This window comes from Prionailurus viverrinus, chromosome B1 (assembly GCF_022837055.1).
Source record: "Prionailurus viverrinus isolate Anna chromosome B1, UM_Priviv_1.0, whole genome shotgun sequence".
In the NCBI taxonomy this organism is placed as follows: domain Eukaryota; kingdom Metazoa; phylum Chordata; class Mammalia; order Carnivora; family Felidae; genus Prionailurus; species Prionailurus viverrinus.
Genome location: NC_062564.1, coordinates 172,790,211 through 172,806,296, shown reverse-complemented (window position 1 = coordinate 172,806,296; position 16,086 = coordinate 172,790,211). Strand labels below are relative to the sequence as shown.

Sequence of the window (16,086 nt, the reverse complement as noted above, 5' to 3'; positions counted from 1 at the left end):
GCCCCTTATTGATACGTTCACGGGCTCAAAACAGCTCCCGCCTTCCCCGAAAACCCGCCACACTGAAAAGGGCTTGCTCCTCCATGTGACCACTACGACCAGGGAAGGGGGGGGGAAACAGGATTTCGGGCGAGCTTTTTGGTAGTGGGGATGGCGGTGGAGAGACGGGTCCGATGCGGCAGAACCGGCCAGGCCGGGACTCACTCTCTAGGAGTGAGAGGCGGGAGCGCCCGCGGGCCGGGTCCCCGGAGCCGGCCCCGCGGGGCGGGCCGACGCGCCATGGCGGAGCTCGGGGACGAACCAGAGGTCGCGCCGGGGAGCTGGAGAGGGTGGGGGAGGCGGAGGGCGGCGAGCCACCTGAGCGACGTGGCAGCCATTCCCTACTCCCCGAGACCCCTCCTCCCCATTCGGCCACCCACCCGCCCTCTCGCGGCTGGCTGCTGCGAGGCTGCTCTTCCCCGGCCGGACAGAGAGCGGCAGTGTCTCCCCGCCCGGCGCTTGCGGCGCGTCTCCCCCCCCCCCCCCCCCCCCCCGCGGTCGCCGCTGCTCGCCAGCCCTGCGCCGCGCCGGAGAGCGCAGTGGCGGCGGCGGGAAAGGGCTGCGGACCCGCGGCGCCGCGTCGCGCACTCGACGACGCGGCCCCGGCCTCGACGCCCTCCACCCGCTCCCGGAGCAGGTAAAGGCGGCGGGTGGTAGGCGGGGTGGCGAGTCCGGGAGGGAAGGGACCCTGGGACCCCGAGCCGAAGCGGAGGGCCTGAGGCAGCGGCGGGCGGCGTTGCCACCGAAACCTAAATCCCCGGACGTGGTGGGCCAGCGCGGGCCACTTCCAGCCCGGCCCGCGGGCCTGGCCGCCTGGACGGAGGGGAAGTGAGGCGTCGGCGAGAGGCGGGCCCTGGCACGCCGCCCGAGGCCGGGCGAAGGCGGGGGCCGCGGCCCCTTCCTCGGCCTCTCACTCTCGGGCGGGCCTCCAGGCCCCAGACACACCCCTCTCGACCCCCCAGGCTTCGTCGGTTCCCGCCGGGACTTGACCTCTTGCCCCTTCGAGCGCCTTCGGCGTTTCCCAGGCGGAGCGTTCTTGGAACTTTGGGCCACCCTCTGGAGCACGTAGTCTTAGCAAAGCCGTTTATTTACTCACTTCTTCATATCCAAAGACAGCCTCTCGCTCCACGCGTTCCGATTTTGGATACTGTGCAGAGACATCCCCAGTCCCTGGTATTTGTGCCCCTTTGACCCTCGTCCGCACCCCCCTCCCCCACCGCAACTTTGATCCTCACTGGGACCCTGCTGTCAACCGGACCCTCCCCGAGATACCCATTTGGAAATCTGTCTTTGATAAAGGGAGTCATCTGACCGGGACAGTTTATACCGTAGGCTCTTTTGGTTAAAACAGTCCTTACCCCCCTTCCTCCCGGCTCCCCCGTCCCCGAGAGCTAGAGTAATAAAGTGTAGATGCCAGATGCCAGATCACGCTTGGTGTTGGCTTTAAAGAATCTTCCTTTCGGCAACAGTCTTTAGAACTAGGATCTGATATTTGTGGCAGGGACAGGTTTGTACACATTCTCGCCAAGCAGTGGTTGTAATGTCTCCATAGCACAGTTCCGACTTGAAGGCAGGATTGGCTGGTTTTTCTACTCGATATCTTTAAGCCAATCAAGAAGCGCTGCTTGCCTGGAGACTGGTTAACTCAGAAAAGGTGGGGATTGGTTGAGCGCAGGGAAGACAATCCTGGAGATCAACCTGGTCTCTCACCGAAAACAATGACTGATTTGCAGCCGCCTCTTTTTTCTCACTTTAAAAAAAATGTCTTTTCATTCTAATATCAGTCTTTTGTTCCGTTTTTATTATTTCTATGGTTTTTCTCTCAAACACCCAGCTGTTTTGTAACTTGTTTTAACCATCATTCAGTTTTCAATGAAAGAACCCTTGCACGCTTTAAGAAATGTAAACGTCATGCGTTTTGTGTTTTGATAATCGCGTGGTTCAGTTTTCTAACATTGCTCATTTTTAAAGGTCAGAAATTAAATCAACAATTTTTTAGTTCCTACGCTACATAGAGCCTTTATTAATTTAAGCGACTGTGCCTGGATGGGGGGGGCTGCGGTGCTGGAAATGGTGGGAAGAATAGGAAAGAAATGGCTGCTTTTGTACAAGGAGGCTACAGTTTAGTTCATGAAAAAGACTAATGAACAATTAAAAAAAAAAAAAAACCCAGTTCAAAATCCCAGTGCAGAAACCCAGCATACAGTACTGAGGAATGTCAGTTTGTGTACCTGTTGACTTTAACAACTCTGAAGGGAAGAGTAAAGAGGACCACGTATTGGTCTGCATACAAAAAGTACGCTTAAGTTTTACAAGAGTATTTTTTTCTTTATTGAAGGAGGCATAGTATCGTGTACACAGTAGAGAGTAAATAAATATCAGCGTAGGTGCATATTTTTTTAACAGTATCTGAGGATTTTCCTTCTTTTAAAATCTCCTTTTCCATAAGAGACTCTTAAAAACTGAGAACAAACAGGGTTGATGGGGGGTGGGAGGGAGAGGAGGGTGGGTGATGGGTATTGAGGAGGGCACCTTTTGGGATGAGCACTGGGTGTTGTATGGAAACCAATTTGACAATAAATTTCATATATTGAAAAAAAATAATTACTGATAAAAAAAAATCTCCTTTTCTGTCTTCATGATTATCCATGGTTTTGCATGTCTTTTAATATGCAAAGCAGTAACCATGTATTAGTCAATGTGAATTTTAGAAAACGGCTGTCATCTTTGCCTTCCTTCCCTTCAGCTTTTTATATGCAGACTCATGGTGTAAGTCTTGTGAAGAATAAGGCAGGCCAAATATTGAATCTTAACAGATCTCTATTAAATGCCTTTAGAAGCAGTTTTATTAAGAATTAAAGAAGAGATTAAACATTTTAATGTTTGTTTATTTTTGAGAGACAGAGCACGAGTGGGGAAGGGGCAGAGACAGAGAGGGAGACATAGAATCCGAAACAGGCTCCAGGCTCTGAGCTGCCAGCACAGAGACCGACTCGGGGGTCGAACTCATGAACCAAACCATGAGATCATGACCTGAGCTGCAGTCGGACGCTCAACTGACTGAGCCACCCAGGTGCCCTAAGAGAGTGAGCATTTAAAAAAATATTTACCATGCCTACCATTGAATTAGCCGAAAGTCATTATCAGCCTCATCGCCATCATCCTCATAGTAATAAAAATGGCTACCACATATCTAAGAGTATATGTATATCCCCGGCACTGTTTTAAGCACTTTACTATGCTACTATGTTTAATTCTCACAGTTGTATGAGATTTGCACTGTTATTCATACTGTTTCACAAACGAGTAAACAGAAAACATGAGAAATGTGAAGAATGTTGTCCAACATTACCCAATTGGTATTTGGTAGAGCCAGGATTCAGGCAAACCTGAATCTTTGTGACCTGAAACTTTACTCTTAACATATTCTTTTTGTGGCCCTCTGAAACAAAACCTTTGATATCAAGTAGACCATGACATTTCCAAATATCTACCATTCATCCCATCAGTTATAAGATGGGATGTTTTATGTACCTCTATGAAATTAAAACAAAAAACAGCTCCAGGTAGCAGTGATGTATCATTGATTTTAGGATGTATCCTTACGCAGAAATGTAAAAAATATGTCTTAAAATTGTTGAAATAAGATATATTGGTTTGTCACATAAACATTTTTCCCTTTACATTATAGTGAGTAGTTCACTTTGCTTTTAAAATATAGACAGATGATAACATTACTCTGAATTTTGGTTTTAACTACCCTCCTACCCACTGTACTATAGTTTTAAAATATGTCTAGATTGGGCAGGCTGTTGGAAGATCTAAGCCTTGTCCTCCAGAAATTATTTCATTAGTACATCTGGATTCAGGTTAATGAATTTGTGCTATCCGAATTCACATAATTTCAAGAATTAAAAAAACAAAACACCACTAACATTTCATTAATTCCCGTGGGGGAAGAAAGTGGCTAGGCCAGCTAGGTTTTTATGACCATCAGTGGAATTACTGGCTGGAAGAACCCATATGTTGCACTTGGCTGAGCCCTGGTTCTGGGTGTACCAGTTTCACTAAACCTCATTAGACTGATGATGGACACTTTTTCTAAACATGGATTGTTCATGTCCTTTGATTACCTAATAGGTCTATTTCTCTTAAAATTTTGAGAATGGTCCAAATATATGGTTTTTAGTGTTTTTTTTCTTTTTTTTAATTTACATCCAAATTAGCATATAGTGCAACAATGATTTCAGTAGATTCCTTAATGCCCCTTACCCATTTAGCTCATCCCCCCTCCCACAATCCTTCCAGTAACCCTCTGTTTTCTGTCCATATTTATGAGTCTCTTCTGTTTTGTCCCCCTCCCTGTTTTTATATTATTTTTGCTTCCCTTCCCTTATGTTCATCTGTTCTGTCTCTTAAAGGTCTCATATGAGTGAAGTCATATGATATTTGTCTTTCTCCAACTGACTAATTTTGCTTAGCATAATACCCTCTAGTTCCATCCACGCAGTTACAAATGGCAAGATTTCATTCTTTTTGATTGCTGAGTAATACTCCATTGTATATACATACCACATCTTCTTTATAGTGTTTTTTCTTAAAAATCTTTTTCTTGCTGTTTTTGGTTACTTTTAATTGTCTGAGGTTTAAAATGTTCCGCCATGAATCCGTTGTTCTTTTCCTTTGTCATTGCTTCATATTTCCAAATTAAGAAATTTCATTGTTCTACGGATGTGATAATCAGTTTTTTCTAATATTTATTTTTTTAAGTTTATTTTATTAAATAATCTCTGTGCCCAATGTGGGGCTCAAAATCATGATCTCGAGATGAAGAGTGAGAGATCTGACTGAGCCAGCCAGGTGCCCATCTAATATTTCTAAAATTAACTTTGTAATCAGAATTTAGGATAAATTCTAAGCATAAATTTGTAATTCTAAGGTGATACCACCTTAATTGTTTCAGGAATTACTATTAAATCTTTTTATCACTATTAAAAACTTTAATCTTGTTTTGGAAAGCCTATCTTGTCTCCCCTTCCCCCCCACCCCACCTTTTTTTTAATGGTGGTCATCGTGTCAGGTGTGAGGTGATATCTCATGGTTTTGATTAACATTTCCTTGATGATTAGTGATGTTGAACATCTTCACATATGCTTGTAGGCCATTTGTATATCAGTCATCAGTGGAGAAATATCTATTCAAGTCCTTTCCCCATTTTAAAATTTGAGATTTTTTTTTTGTTTGTTATTGACTTGCAGGAATTACTTGTACATTTTGGATATTAATACCTTATCAAATACATGGTTTGCAAATACTTTCTCCTGTTTTGTAGATTTGCCTTTTCATTCTGTGGATTGTTTCCTTTGCTGTGCAGAAGTTTTTAAGTTTGATGTAGTCCCATTTGTGTATTTTTGCTTTTGTCTCCTGTGCTTTTGGTGCCATATCCAAGAAGTCATTGCCAGTCTAAGGTCATGAAGTTTTCTCCTGTGTTTTTTCCTAAGAGTTTTATGGTTTCATGTTTAGGTCTTCAACTCCTTTTGAATTAATTTTTGTATATGGTGTCAGGTAAGAGTCCAAGTTCATTCTTTTGCTTGTGGATATCCAGTTTTCCAAGTACCATTTGTTGAAAAGACTATCCCCTCTCCATTGTGTAGCCTTGGCATCCTTGTCAAAGATAACTTGACCATATATGTGAGGATTTATTTCTGGGCTCTATATTCTGTTGCAACTGTTCTTAGGTTTCTCTCTCTCTCTCTTTTTTAAAAATATTTATTTATGTTGAGAGAGAGAGAGAGAGAGTGCGAGCAGTAGAGGGACACACAGAATCTGAAACAGGCTCCAGGCTCTGAGCTGTCAGCACAGAGCCCGACACAGGGCTCGAACCCACAAGCCATGAGATCATGACTTGAGCTGAAGTCCGATGCTCAACCTACTGAGCCACCCAGGTGCCCCTGTTCTTAGGTCTTTTTATGCTGGTACCATACTGTTTTGATTACTGTAGCTTTGTTAATATGTTTTGAAATCAGGAAGTGTGAAGCCTCCAGATTTGTTTTAATTTCTCAAGGTTGTTTGGCTATTCGGAGTCCTTTTCTTCACTGAAAAAAATACATATATACAGTAAAACTTTGGTTCATGAGCATAATTCGTTCCAGAAACATGCTTGTAATCCAAAGCACTTGTATATCAAAGTGGATTTCCCCATAAGAAATAATGAGAAGTCAGATAATTCATTCCACAATCCCAAAATGTTCATATAAAGATGATTACAATACTGTAACATAGTACAAAATAATAAAGAAAATATATAAAGAAAAAGAAACAACCTAAGGTAAAAGCATTTACCTTTAAAAATCTTTGTGGCTGGTATGAGGGAGACAAGAGTGAGGAAGGTTATTGTGTAGGACGACTTTCACTATCACTAATGGAATCACTGCAATCTATTGGCCCATTGGAATCTTTCTCTTTTTGTGCAACTTTAACAAGGAACCTATCCAGTGACACTTGGTTTTTGCCTCCTTTTGAGGATTTTGTGGAAATGTGACATTGCATTGTCATTAAACACATTCGTTGCTTGCACTTCTACATCCTTTCCTGATGGTGCTTTCCTACGAAATTTTGTACCATTTCTCACGTTTACTCATCTCCCTAATCTCATTTGAAGTGAGATTTCATCTTTTTCTCTTCTATAGATGAGATGCTGATGCAGACTTCTTACAAATCTTGCCGTTTTGGCTGCTTGGACACCTTGTTCGTTCTTCTTGATGATTTCCTTCTTAGCTTCCACCATAATCATCTCTTTCTTACTGCCTTTCTTTTCAACCTTTTTCTGCATGGGGGCCATTGTATATGCTCACAGAATTGTTGACTACAGTATTAATAAACTCTTGTCATATATTGTATTTAATATAACTGGCAATAAGGCAGCAGAGAAAAGGGTCTGTATCTGCAGGTACCCTGACCTAGAATGAAGCAAAGCATTTCTAAGCTTACTCTCAGCATGGAAAAGCAAAGGACTGTCCATAGGTGCTTTGAAATGACAAAAGATACACTAGTGCCTATTGTGGGCGCCTTGCAATGTTCTGAAAAATCATTGATTTCTGCCAAACACCATGGCCTGAGACCAAGCATCTGAGCTCAGGATCGCCCACAATCCTGCAGAGAGAGAGAGAGAAAGAGAGAGAAGAAGAGAGAGAAGAGTAACCATCAGCATCATGTGTTACTTGCACTGCAAGACATCGTATTGCAAGACATCACTCGTTTATCAAGTTAAAATTTGTTAGAAGTGTTTGCTCATCTTGCAGAACACTTGCAGAGCAAGTTACTTGCAACCCAAGGTTTTACTGTATATGTATGTATGTGTGTATATATATATGTGTGTGTGTATACATATACATATTTTATATATATTCTGATGATGATTATTTTTTGTTAGAGTAGGCTCCACTCTCAATACGGGGCTTGAATTGATGACCCTGAGATCAAGAGTCATCATCCACTGACTGAGCCAGCCAGGAGCCCCTCCTTTTCTTAAGTTTTATCCATTAGAATTTCTTCTTTCATTTTCTTCCTTTCCTTATAGCATGATTGGATTTTTCTTCGCAGAGTACATATGGATAGATAAACAGATATAATAATATTTTTTGAGTATTATACATTTATGTTATATATGTGTATATTTTGGACTTTCCTAAATTTCATTTAAGGATTTAGCTTGTAATTTGCTCTTTTAAATTATGAGAAGACATTATCTTTAGCATATATCTTCCAGAAAAAGGATATTCTCCACTATAACTATAAAACCATTATTTCTAGCAAGATAACAATAATTCCCTAACATACTCATACCATATATTTCTTCAGTTCCTCAAACATTTTTTGTTTTTTTTTCTTAATACCAAATACACATTAAGAGCTACCCATTGCATTTAGTTATCTCTTTGAGTCTTTTTTATTGTAGCACTGCCTTTCTTACCTGTCTACACCACCCTCCCTCTCTTACCCCGTGATACAGACTTGGTAGGTCTGTTGAGAATGTCTATGTTTTTTTGTATTGCTGATCATTTATTTACTCATGGTGTAGTATAACCTCTTTATACCCTGTATTTTGTATAAACTGGGTGTTAAATCTAAACGTGTTTCAGATTCAGGTTAAAGATTTTTGGAAGAATATTTAGTAATGCTTTGTACTCCTATTGTTTCATATTAAGAGGCACATAACATTTAGTTGTCCCATCATTTTGATTCTGTGTTTGATCACCAGGCTAAGGTGGTGACAACCAGATCATTTTATTGTAAAGTTATCTTTTCTTTTTTGCATCTAGTAAATCATCTGTACCTGCTACTTTGACACCAGGTAAATCACTATCAACCTTTCACCTAATGATTTTAGCCTTCATTGATGATTATTGATTCCTGTTCAGTTATTCATTATAAATATTAAAATTATATTGTTCCTTGTACATTGCTGTTGCATTGTCCTCTTCTATGAAGACTTTTCCCTTATCAGTTAGGGCTATTTGTTACCTTGAAAAAAATGTTCTTTTTGAAAAATAAATGCTTAGTTTGTTCCTTTAATATAACCATTTCCAAGTGTAGTAGTTACCTCCAGTGGTGGCAAATGAGTTTGGTCTTTTTTCTTTTTCTTCCTTCTTTTTTTTTTTTTTTTTTTTTTTTTACTTTTATGGCTTTCTGTGTGGAATCTCATATATTTGTATTATAAATATTATATATGTTTTGAACTTTGATATCATTTAGGACTGTAGTTTGATATAAATTTGTCTTTATTATATATGTAAAATATGTAACTTACTATTTTTTTATTTATAGTAAGAAGACATGTTAGGTAACAGGAAGAGCTGCAGAGTTTGCAGATATCAACTGTGGCCTTAAAAAGCATGTTGGTAGCATCAAAGCCAGGCAGATGGTAAGTATAACCAAAGTCATAGAGTGTGAATATTTTACACATAGGTTCTCAAGCCTTTTTATTTGCGTGATTAAAAAAAAATCTCTCAGAAGGAAAATGTAGTTACAAATCTTGTTACTAGAATTTCTCGAAGAGTTTGTGGTTGCATAAAACAACTGTATTGTAGTCCTGGTTTTCCCCTTTAATGTGTGTTTTCATTTCTCTGCTTCTAAACTGCTTCTTCATATTTCATATATTGTTAGCCATCTGCGTATATTATCTGTGCACCCATTTTCTATATGGGACTATGGCTAACTGCCAGATTGAAGTATATATCATAATCTGTGTAATCAAGGAACATGGCTAATGGGAAAATAAACACATACAGATGAAAATATGTTGGTAAAACCAACAGTGTGAGACTCTAAAATAACCAAGCAAGACTAGGACTGGCAGTATGTAATGAAGGATTATAGAAAGTATTGAAGAAGTCTATAGAAACACACCTTCCTGGATTCTTTAGCTAAAAGTGTATATTGTTCAGCAACTGGCTTTTTTCTTTAAGAATATGTCTAAGAGATCTTTCTGGTTTCTGCACACATATGGTTTCTTCGTTCTACCGTAAATTTTATAACAATTGCCTAGTATTCTAAAAGGTGATTTTTATCATAATTTATTTAGCCATACTCTTATCCATTGATATTTAGAATGTCTTCAGTGATCAAGTACAATAGTTCTTAGGGCATAGATAGATACATTTTAAGATTACTAGTTACGTTTTCTGTAAATGCTGTCTTTTTCAGTGACACACTCTTTGGTACTTTGATGAGATTAGTACTTATCTTACCCTTGTCGCAGTAGCACACTTAAAATCATTTTGTAGGAAACTTAATCTCCAGTTAAGATGGATTGATTGGTTTTGGTAGCATTTGTTTATGAGAGAGATGTTTCTTTATTTTCCCTCATTTTAGAGAAAGCAAGAGCATGAGTGAGGGGGGTGGGTGGGAAGAAGGGGCAGAGGGAGAGAGAGAATCTTAAGCAGATCCCTGAGCCACCCAGGCACCCTGAGAGAGATGTTTCTTGATCTTTTTTGCTATGCTGCCATATATATTCCTTATAGAGAGATGCTTTGAGTCCTATGACTGCCATATATATTCCTTATAGAGAGATGCTTTTTTTTTAAACATTACCATTTTTTAAAAATTTTATTTATTTATTTTGAAATATACAGAGAGAGGTGCGCGTGTGAGTGCATGCAAGCAGGGGAGGGACAGAGAGAGAGGGAGAGAAAGAATCCCAAGCAGGCTCTGCTCCGATAGTGCAGAGTTCAACATGGGGCTCCAACTCCCAAACTGAACTCATGAACCCTGAGATCATGACCTGAGCCCGAACCAAGGACGCTTAACCTACTGAGCCACCCAGGCACCCCTAGAGAGATGCTTTTGTTTTTTCTTCCTTTTTTGATGGTTTTAAGGAGCTAAGGTGTTATTAATACATTTGATTCTTAGTATCAGTTTTCTTAGGCCTGTTCTTTGTAGATGATATTGCATATTAAATAGAATATATTTCTTGATTGTCATAGAAACTTACTTTTTTCTGTTTATTTTTCTGTAAAGGTAAATTGTCTAAAATTAGTTGTCCTTATATAAATTTATTATTTATTTATAAAATGACATGGGAGTTTTTTTAGTGTCAGTATTGTGTTGATGGTGTAGTTCTCAATAGGAAGGGGGTTTTTTTTGAAGTGGTATTTACTGGTATATTCACTTTAATGACAGTACTGACTGTTGCCATACCATTGTTAAAGTTCATGTTCACTCTAAATGTTAACCTAGAATTTTTTTTTTTTAATGTTTAAAAGAACATATACATCCTTATCTGTTAAAAAAACAAACAAACAACAAACTCGAGTTGATAAGACTTCTGCTTACCATGCTGGAATATTTTTGATGATAATCAGTGAGCAAGTATGTATTGGTTGGTTAGATTCTCTATCAGGTTAAAATTAAATAATAGAGGGAGAAGAGCTTGGAAAATGTGTATATGAAATCTATATATTCATGGTCTCATTGTTAACAAAAATTTATATTATTTGTTTTGTTTTATTTTATTTTATTTTATTTTATTTTATTTTATTTTATTTTATTTTATTTTATATTTTTAATATATGAAATTTATTGTCAAATTGGTTTCCATACAACACCCAGTGCTCATCCCAACAGGTGCCCTCCTCAGTATCCATCATCAACCCTCAGTTTGTTCTCAGTTTTTAACAGTCTCTTATGCTTTGGCTCTCTCCCACTCTAACCTCTTTTTTTTTTTTTTCCTTCCCCTCCCCCATGGGTTTCTGTTAAGTTTCTCAGGATCCACATAAGAGTGAAACCATATGGTATCTGTCTTTCTCTGTATGGCTTATTATATTATTTGTTTTTATGTTCTTCATTTGAGCCATTTCTCCATTGTATATCAAATGTTACCCATTCTTATATAGCATATCCTTTTAGAATACACTCTCTGTTTAGGTCAGGTATGTATGTGAAGAAGCTACATAACCTTGTTTAAACTAGTTTATTAATAAGTCTCTCTTTATGGAAAAAGGAAGATGCATAAGATCAGTTGATAAAAATGTTGAACATTACTCAAGTGAATAAATGGGATTGAAATAATATGGATATATAAAGTAAAACTAGTATTTGGGTGGTAGTGTATGTTTTTATGTATACGATGTTCTTCACTTTATTAAATGTTAGACGCTTAAACTGCCTACATGTTTAGATCTTTTTCCATATAAGTAGACACAATGAAAAAAGAGGTGGAAGGGATACATGGTTTAATAGGTAGAGGAACAAGTATAGAGGGAAGTCTAAGATTTAGCTTTGCTAATAGTAATTGTTGTTTTTTCCCTGATTGTTAAAATATGTATATATTACAGATCATTTGGAAAATGCAAATGTAGTATGTAAAAAGAGTAACATGTTAAAAATAAAATTACTTGTAATCTCAAATTATCCAGAGATTTCTAGTCTAATATTACAGTCTGATCTAGTCCCATTAAATTATATTAAGTTTTGTGTCTTGCCTTCTTTTTTCTAACATTGTCTTAAAAAAACCCTCGGGTGCCTGAGTGGCTCAGTGGGTTAAGCGTCGGACTTTGGCTCAGGTCATGATCTCATGGTTCCTGGGTTCCAGCCCTGTGTCAGGCTCTGTGCTGACAGCTCAGAGCCTGGAGCCTGCTTCGGATTCTGTGTCTCCCTCTCTCTTTGCCCCACCCCTGCTTGCGCTCTGTCTCTGTCTCTCAGAAATGAATAAAAGTTAAAAAAAAAAAAAAACTCTCAATGAAATATTATCCAAAATATAGTTTTTAATGACTGTATAGATTCCATTTTAGGAATCTAAAGGGATATTGTGCTTGATACTTTTCTAGTCCTTAGTTTTCTTATTTGCAAAATAGGCATACTAATACTTACTAGTTTAAGAGTTAAGTAAATTCATGATTTAACATTCTAGCTGGCATGTGTTAAGTATTTAATAAATTATACTTACTATTACCAGAAATTATTTTATCTTTCTTTTCTCATTATTTAGTTGTTTTTTAGTTTTTCTTTGTAAAAAATTACTGTATTTTGAACATTTCTATATAAATATCTCTGTAAATCTGATTTTTTTAATGATGAATTCCTAAAAGTGGAATTACTATATCAAAGAATATAAATACAGTTGACCCTTGAACATCACAGGTTTAAACTGCCTGGATCCATTCATGTGCAGATTTTTTACTGTTCTGTAAATGTATTTTCTCCTCTTTATATTTTTCTTAATAACATTTTCTTTTCTATAGCTTACTTTATTGTAACAAAACAGTATATAATACAAAATTTGTGTTAATTGACTATATGTTCTCAGTAAGGCTTCCAGTCAACAGTAGGCTATTAGTAGTTAAGTCAAAAGCTATGTGGGGATTTTTGACTGTGTGGGTGGTCGGCACTCCTAACCACTCCCAACGTTGTTGGGATCAGCTGTAATTTAAGATTTCTTGTTACATAGTGCCAGTTTTCTTTCTAGAAAGGTTATACTAGTTTATTCTTATCACAATATATGAAAATTCCTATTTCACTATAACTTTGCTAACAATGGCTATTATTATTTTAAAAATATTTTTTATCTATTAGGCAACATAATAATGCTCTCTTTTTTTAACATTAATTTATTTTTGAGAGAGAGAGCATGAGTGTGAGTGGGGGAGGGGCAGAGAGAGAGAGGGAGGCATAGAATCTGAAGCAGGCTCCAGGCTCTGAACTGTCTGCGCAGAACCTGATGTGGGACTCGAACCCGCAAACCATGAGATCATGACTTAAGCTGAAGTTGGACGCTTAACCGACTGAACTACCAGGTGCCCCAATAATATTCTCTTTTAATTCCATTTTATTAATAGGGTTAAACTTTTTTTTTGTTGTTGTTTAAGTAGGCTTCACGCTCAGCCCAATGTAGGGCTTGAACTCATGACCCTCAGATCAAAACCTGAGCTGAGATCAAGAGTCAGACGCTTAACTGACTGAACCACCCAGGTGCCTCAGTGCAGTTAAACTTATAAATTTTATTGAGTATTGTATTACTATTTCTTTTTAGAATCTTGTACTTATTGCTTTCCTGTTCTTCTTGTTTCTTTTTCCTTACCTTAATCCTTCACTTATCTAGCAGAAGTTTATTGAGTGCTTACTATGTGCTAGACATTGTTTTGGTATTGATATGTAGTTTGGGTACTTACTTAGTTTAGTGATAGCAATGCAAAAATAAACCGAATTGGCAAAAACATTTGCCTTCAAAGAGTTCACTTTCTAGCGTTAGGGTATACAGACGTTAAACAAAATGAACATCCAAATTATAGAGTGATAATGAAAGGGAGATGGAGAGAATGTGTGTGTGCACAGTTTTATGTAGGGTGGTTAGGTCACTGCAAAAGTGCCTTAAGTAAAGTCTTGTAAGAAATGAGTCAGGAGGGGTGCCTGGGTGGCTCAGTCAGTTGAGCTGCCGACTTCGGCTCAGGTCATGATCTCTCTATACGTGGGTTCTAGCCCTGCGTCGGGCTTTGTGCTGACAGCTCAGGGCCTGGACCTACTTTGGATTCTGTGTCTTCATCTCTCTCTCTGCCCCTTCCCTGCTCAAACTCTGTTTCTCTCTGTCTCAAAAATAAATAAACGTTAACAAAAAAATTTTTTTAAAGAAATGAGTCAGATATCTAGGGAAAGTGCATTTCAGGCTACAATTTAAGTATAAGGGCAGTGAAGCAGGAGAATACTGGGTGAATTTAAGACAGAGCAAGAGGGAGAGTAGCAAGAAATGATTGGAAAGAGTTATTAGGGAACCAGACTGTTTAGTATCTTAAAGAAACTATTTTAAGAACTTCAGCTTTTACTCCATATGAAATGCAGAGATTTTGGAGGTTTTAAAGTAAACCTTTGACTTAGGATCTACTGATTCAACATAGTCCCTGTCCATATACCATCTGGTTTCTTTGCAGAAATCGATAAACTAATTCTGAATTTCACATGGAAAGGCAAGGGGCCCAGAATAGTCAAAAGTCTTGGAAAAGAAGAGCAAAATTTGGAGACTTACTTTTCCTGATATTAAAACTTACTACAAATCAACATGATATGATACTGGCATAAGAGTAGACATAACGATCAGTGAAATAGAATTGAGAGTCCAGCAATAAACCCTTACACTTATAGCCAATTGATTTTTGACAAGGGTGCCAAGACCATTCAGTGGAGAAAGAATAGTCTTTTTTTTTTAATTAAAATTTTTTTTTCTTTAATGTTTATTTATTTTTGAGAGAGAGAGAGAGATAGAGGATAAACAGGGGAGGGGCAGAGGGAGAGAGGAAGACACAGAATCTGAAGTAGGCTCCAGGCTCTGAGCTGGCAGCTCAGAGCCTGATGCGGGGCTTGGACTCACAAACCTGAACTGAAGTTGGATACTTAACCGACTGAGCCACCCAGGCACCCTAGAAAGAACAGTCTTTTTCAACAAATGGTACTGGGACAATTGGATATCTACATGGAAGAGAATTAACTTGGACCCCTGTCTCATACCATATACAACAATTAAATCAAAATGGATTAAAGACCTAAATGTAAAAGCTAAAACTGTAAATCTTTTTGAGGAAAACATTGGCATAAATCTTTGTGACCTTGGCTTTAGCAGTGGTTTCTTAGGACACCAAAAGTTTAAGTGACAAAAAACCACACCTAATGATGGTCAACAACATTAGTCATTAGGGAAATGCAGTCAAAACTATAATGAGATACTGTTAGGATGGCCATAATCAGAAAGATGGAGAATAATAGGTATTGATGAAGATAGAGAAATGGGGACCTTATACATTGCTGGTGGAAATTGAAAATGGTGCAGTCACTTTGGATAATAGTCTTACAGTTACTCAAATGTTAAACAAAGAGTTGTCATATGACATGAATACATTTTGAATTTAGAACTGGCAAGATTTGCTGAGTGATCACATGAAGTATGAAGGAAAGAGGAGGCAAAAATGAGTTTTTTGGCCTCAGCAACTGGAAATTGCCATTGGCTGAGATTGAGAAGATTGTAGTTAGGACAGGTCTGCAGTGGAAGATCCAAGCCATGAGACTAGGTGAGACTAGGTGAGGTCACCAAAGAAGTAGGTAATTCAGGGAAAAGAAGAGAAAAGAAGAGAACCTAGGGGTAAGTCCTGGAACACTTCATTTTTTCCAAGTTGAGTGGTGGGAAAATTCTAATAGTGGCCCTGTTCTTAAAAGAAGATAATGTCCTTAGCGTGTTCTGTGGAGGAGGGATATATCAGCTCTGTAAATGCTGCTGATAGGTCTAGACCATTAGCTTTAATTTTTATTTTCTTTTTTTAATTTTAATTAAAAAAAAAATTTTTTTTTTTTAACGTTTATTTATTTTTGAGACAGAGAGAGACAGAGCATGAATGGGGGAGGGTCAGAGAGAGGGAGACACAGAATCCGAAACAGGCTCCAGGCTCTGAGCTGTCAGCACAGAGCCCGACGCGGGGCTCGAACTCACGGACCGCGAGATCATGACCTGAGCCGAAGTCGGCCGCCCAACCGACTGAGCCACCCAGGCGCCCCTTAATTTTTTTTTAA

General features: G+C 38.6%; 2 protein-coding genes across 12 annotated transcripts in view; one reads left to right on the top strand and one right to left on the bottom strand.

Moving 5' to 3' along the window:
- Positions 1-207: 207 nt before the first annotated feature.
- On the bottom strand, positions 208-1,558 carry LOC125164903 (translation initiation factor IF-2-like). The gene is made up of 2 exons (XM_047857620.1): positions 1,398-1,558; positions 208-1,081 (listed from the first exon to the last, which is right to left on the bottom strand). Exons 1-2 carry the CDS (start codon positions 1,556-1,558, stop codon positions 208-210), a joined length of 1,035 nt encoding a protein of 344 aa, XP_047713576.1.
- N4BP2 (NEDD4 binding protein 2) overlaps positions 359-16,086 on the top strand; it is an 82,596-nt gene continuing 66,868 nt past the window's right edge. For all 11 annotated transcript variants that reach the window (XR_007151480.1, XM_047855315.1, XM_047855314.1 and 8 more), the window contains exons 1-2: positions 359-676; positions 8,866-8,962. The gene's annotated coding sequence lies outside the window, so the exon portion shown is untranslated. The remainder of the gene's footprint in view (positions 677-8,865; positions 8,963-16,086) is intronic.

Excerpts from the sequence above, each read along its gene's own strand:
- LOC125164903 (XM_047857620.1), bottom strand. The coding sequence starts at position 1,558 with ATGTGTACAAACCTGTCCCTGCCACAAATATCAGATCCTAGTTCTAAA. Across the intron at positions 1,082-1,397 it reads GGGAGCCGGGAGGAAGGGGG|TTCCAAGAACGCTCCGCCTG; the intron begins GTAAGGACTGTT and ends GGTGGCCCAAAG.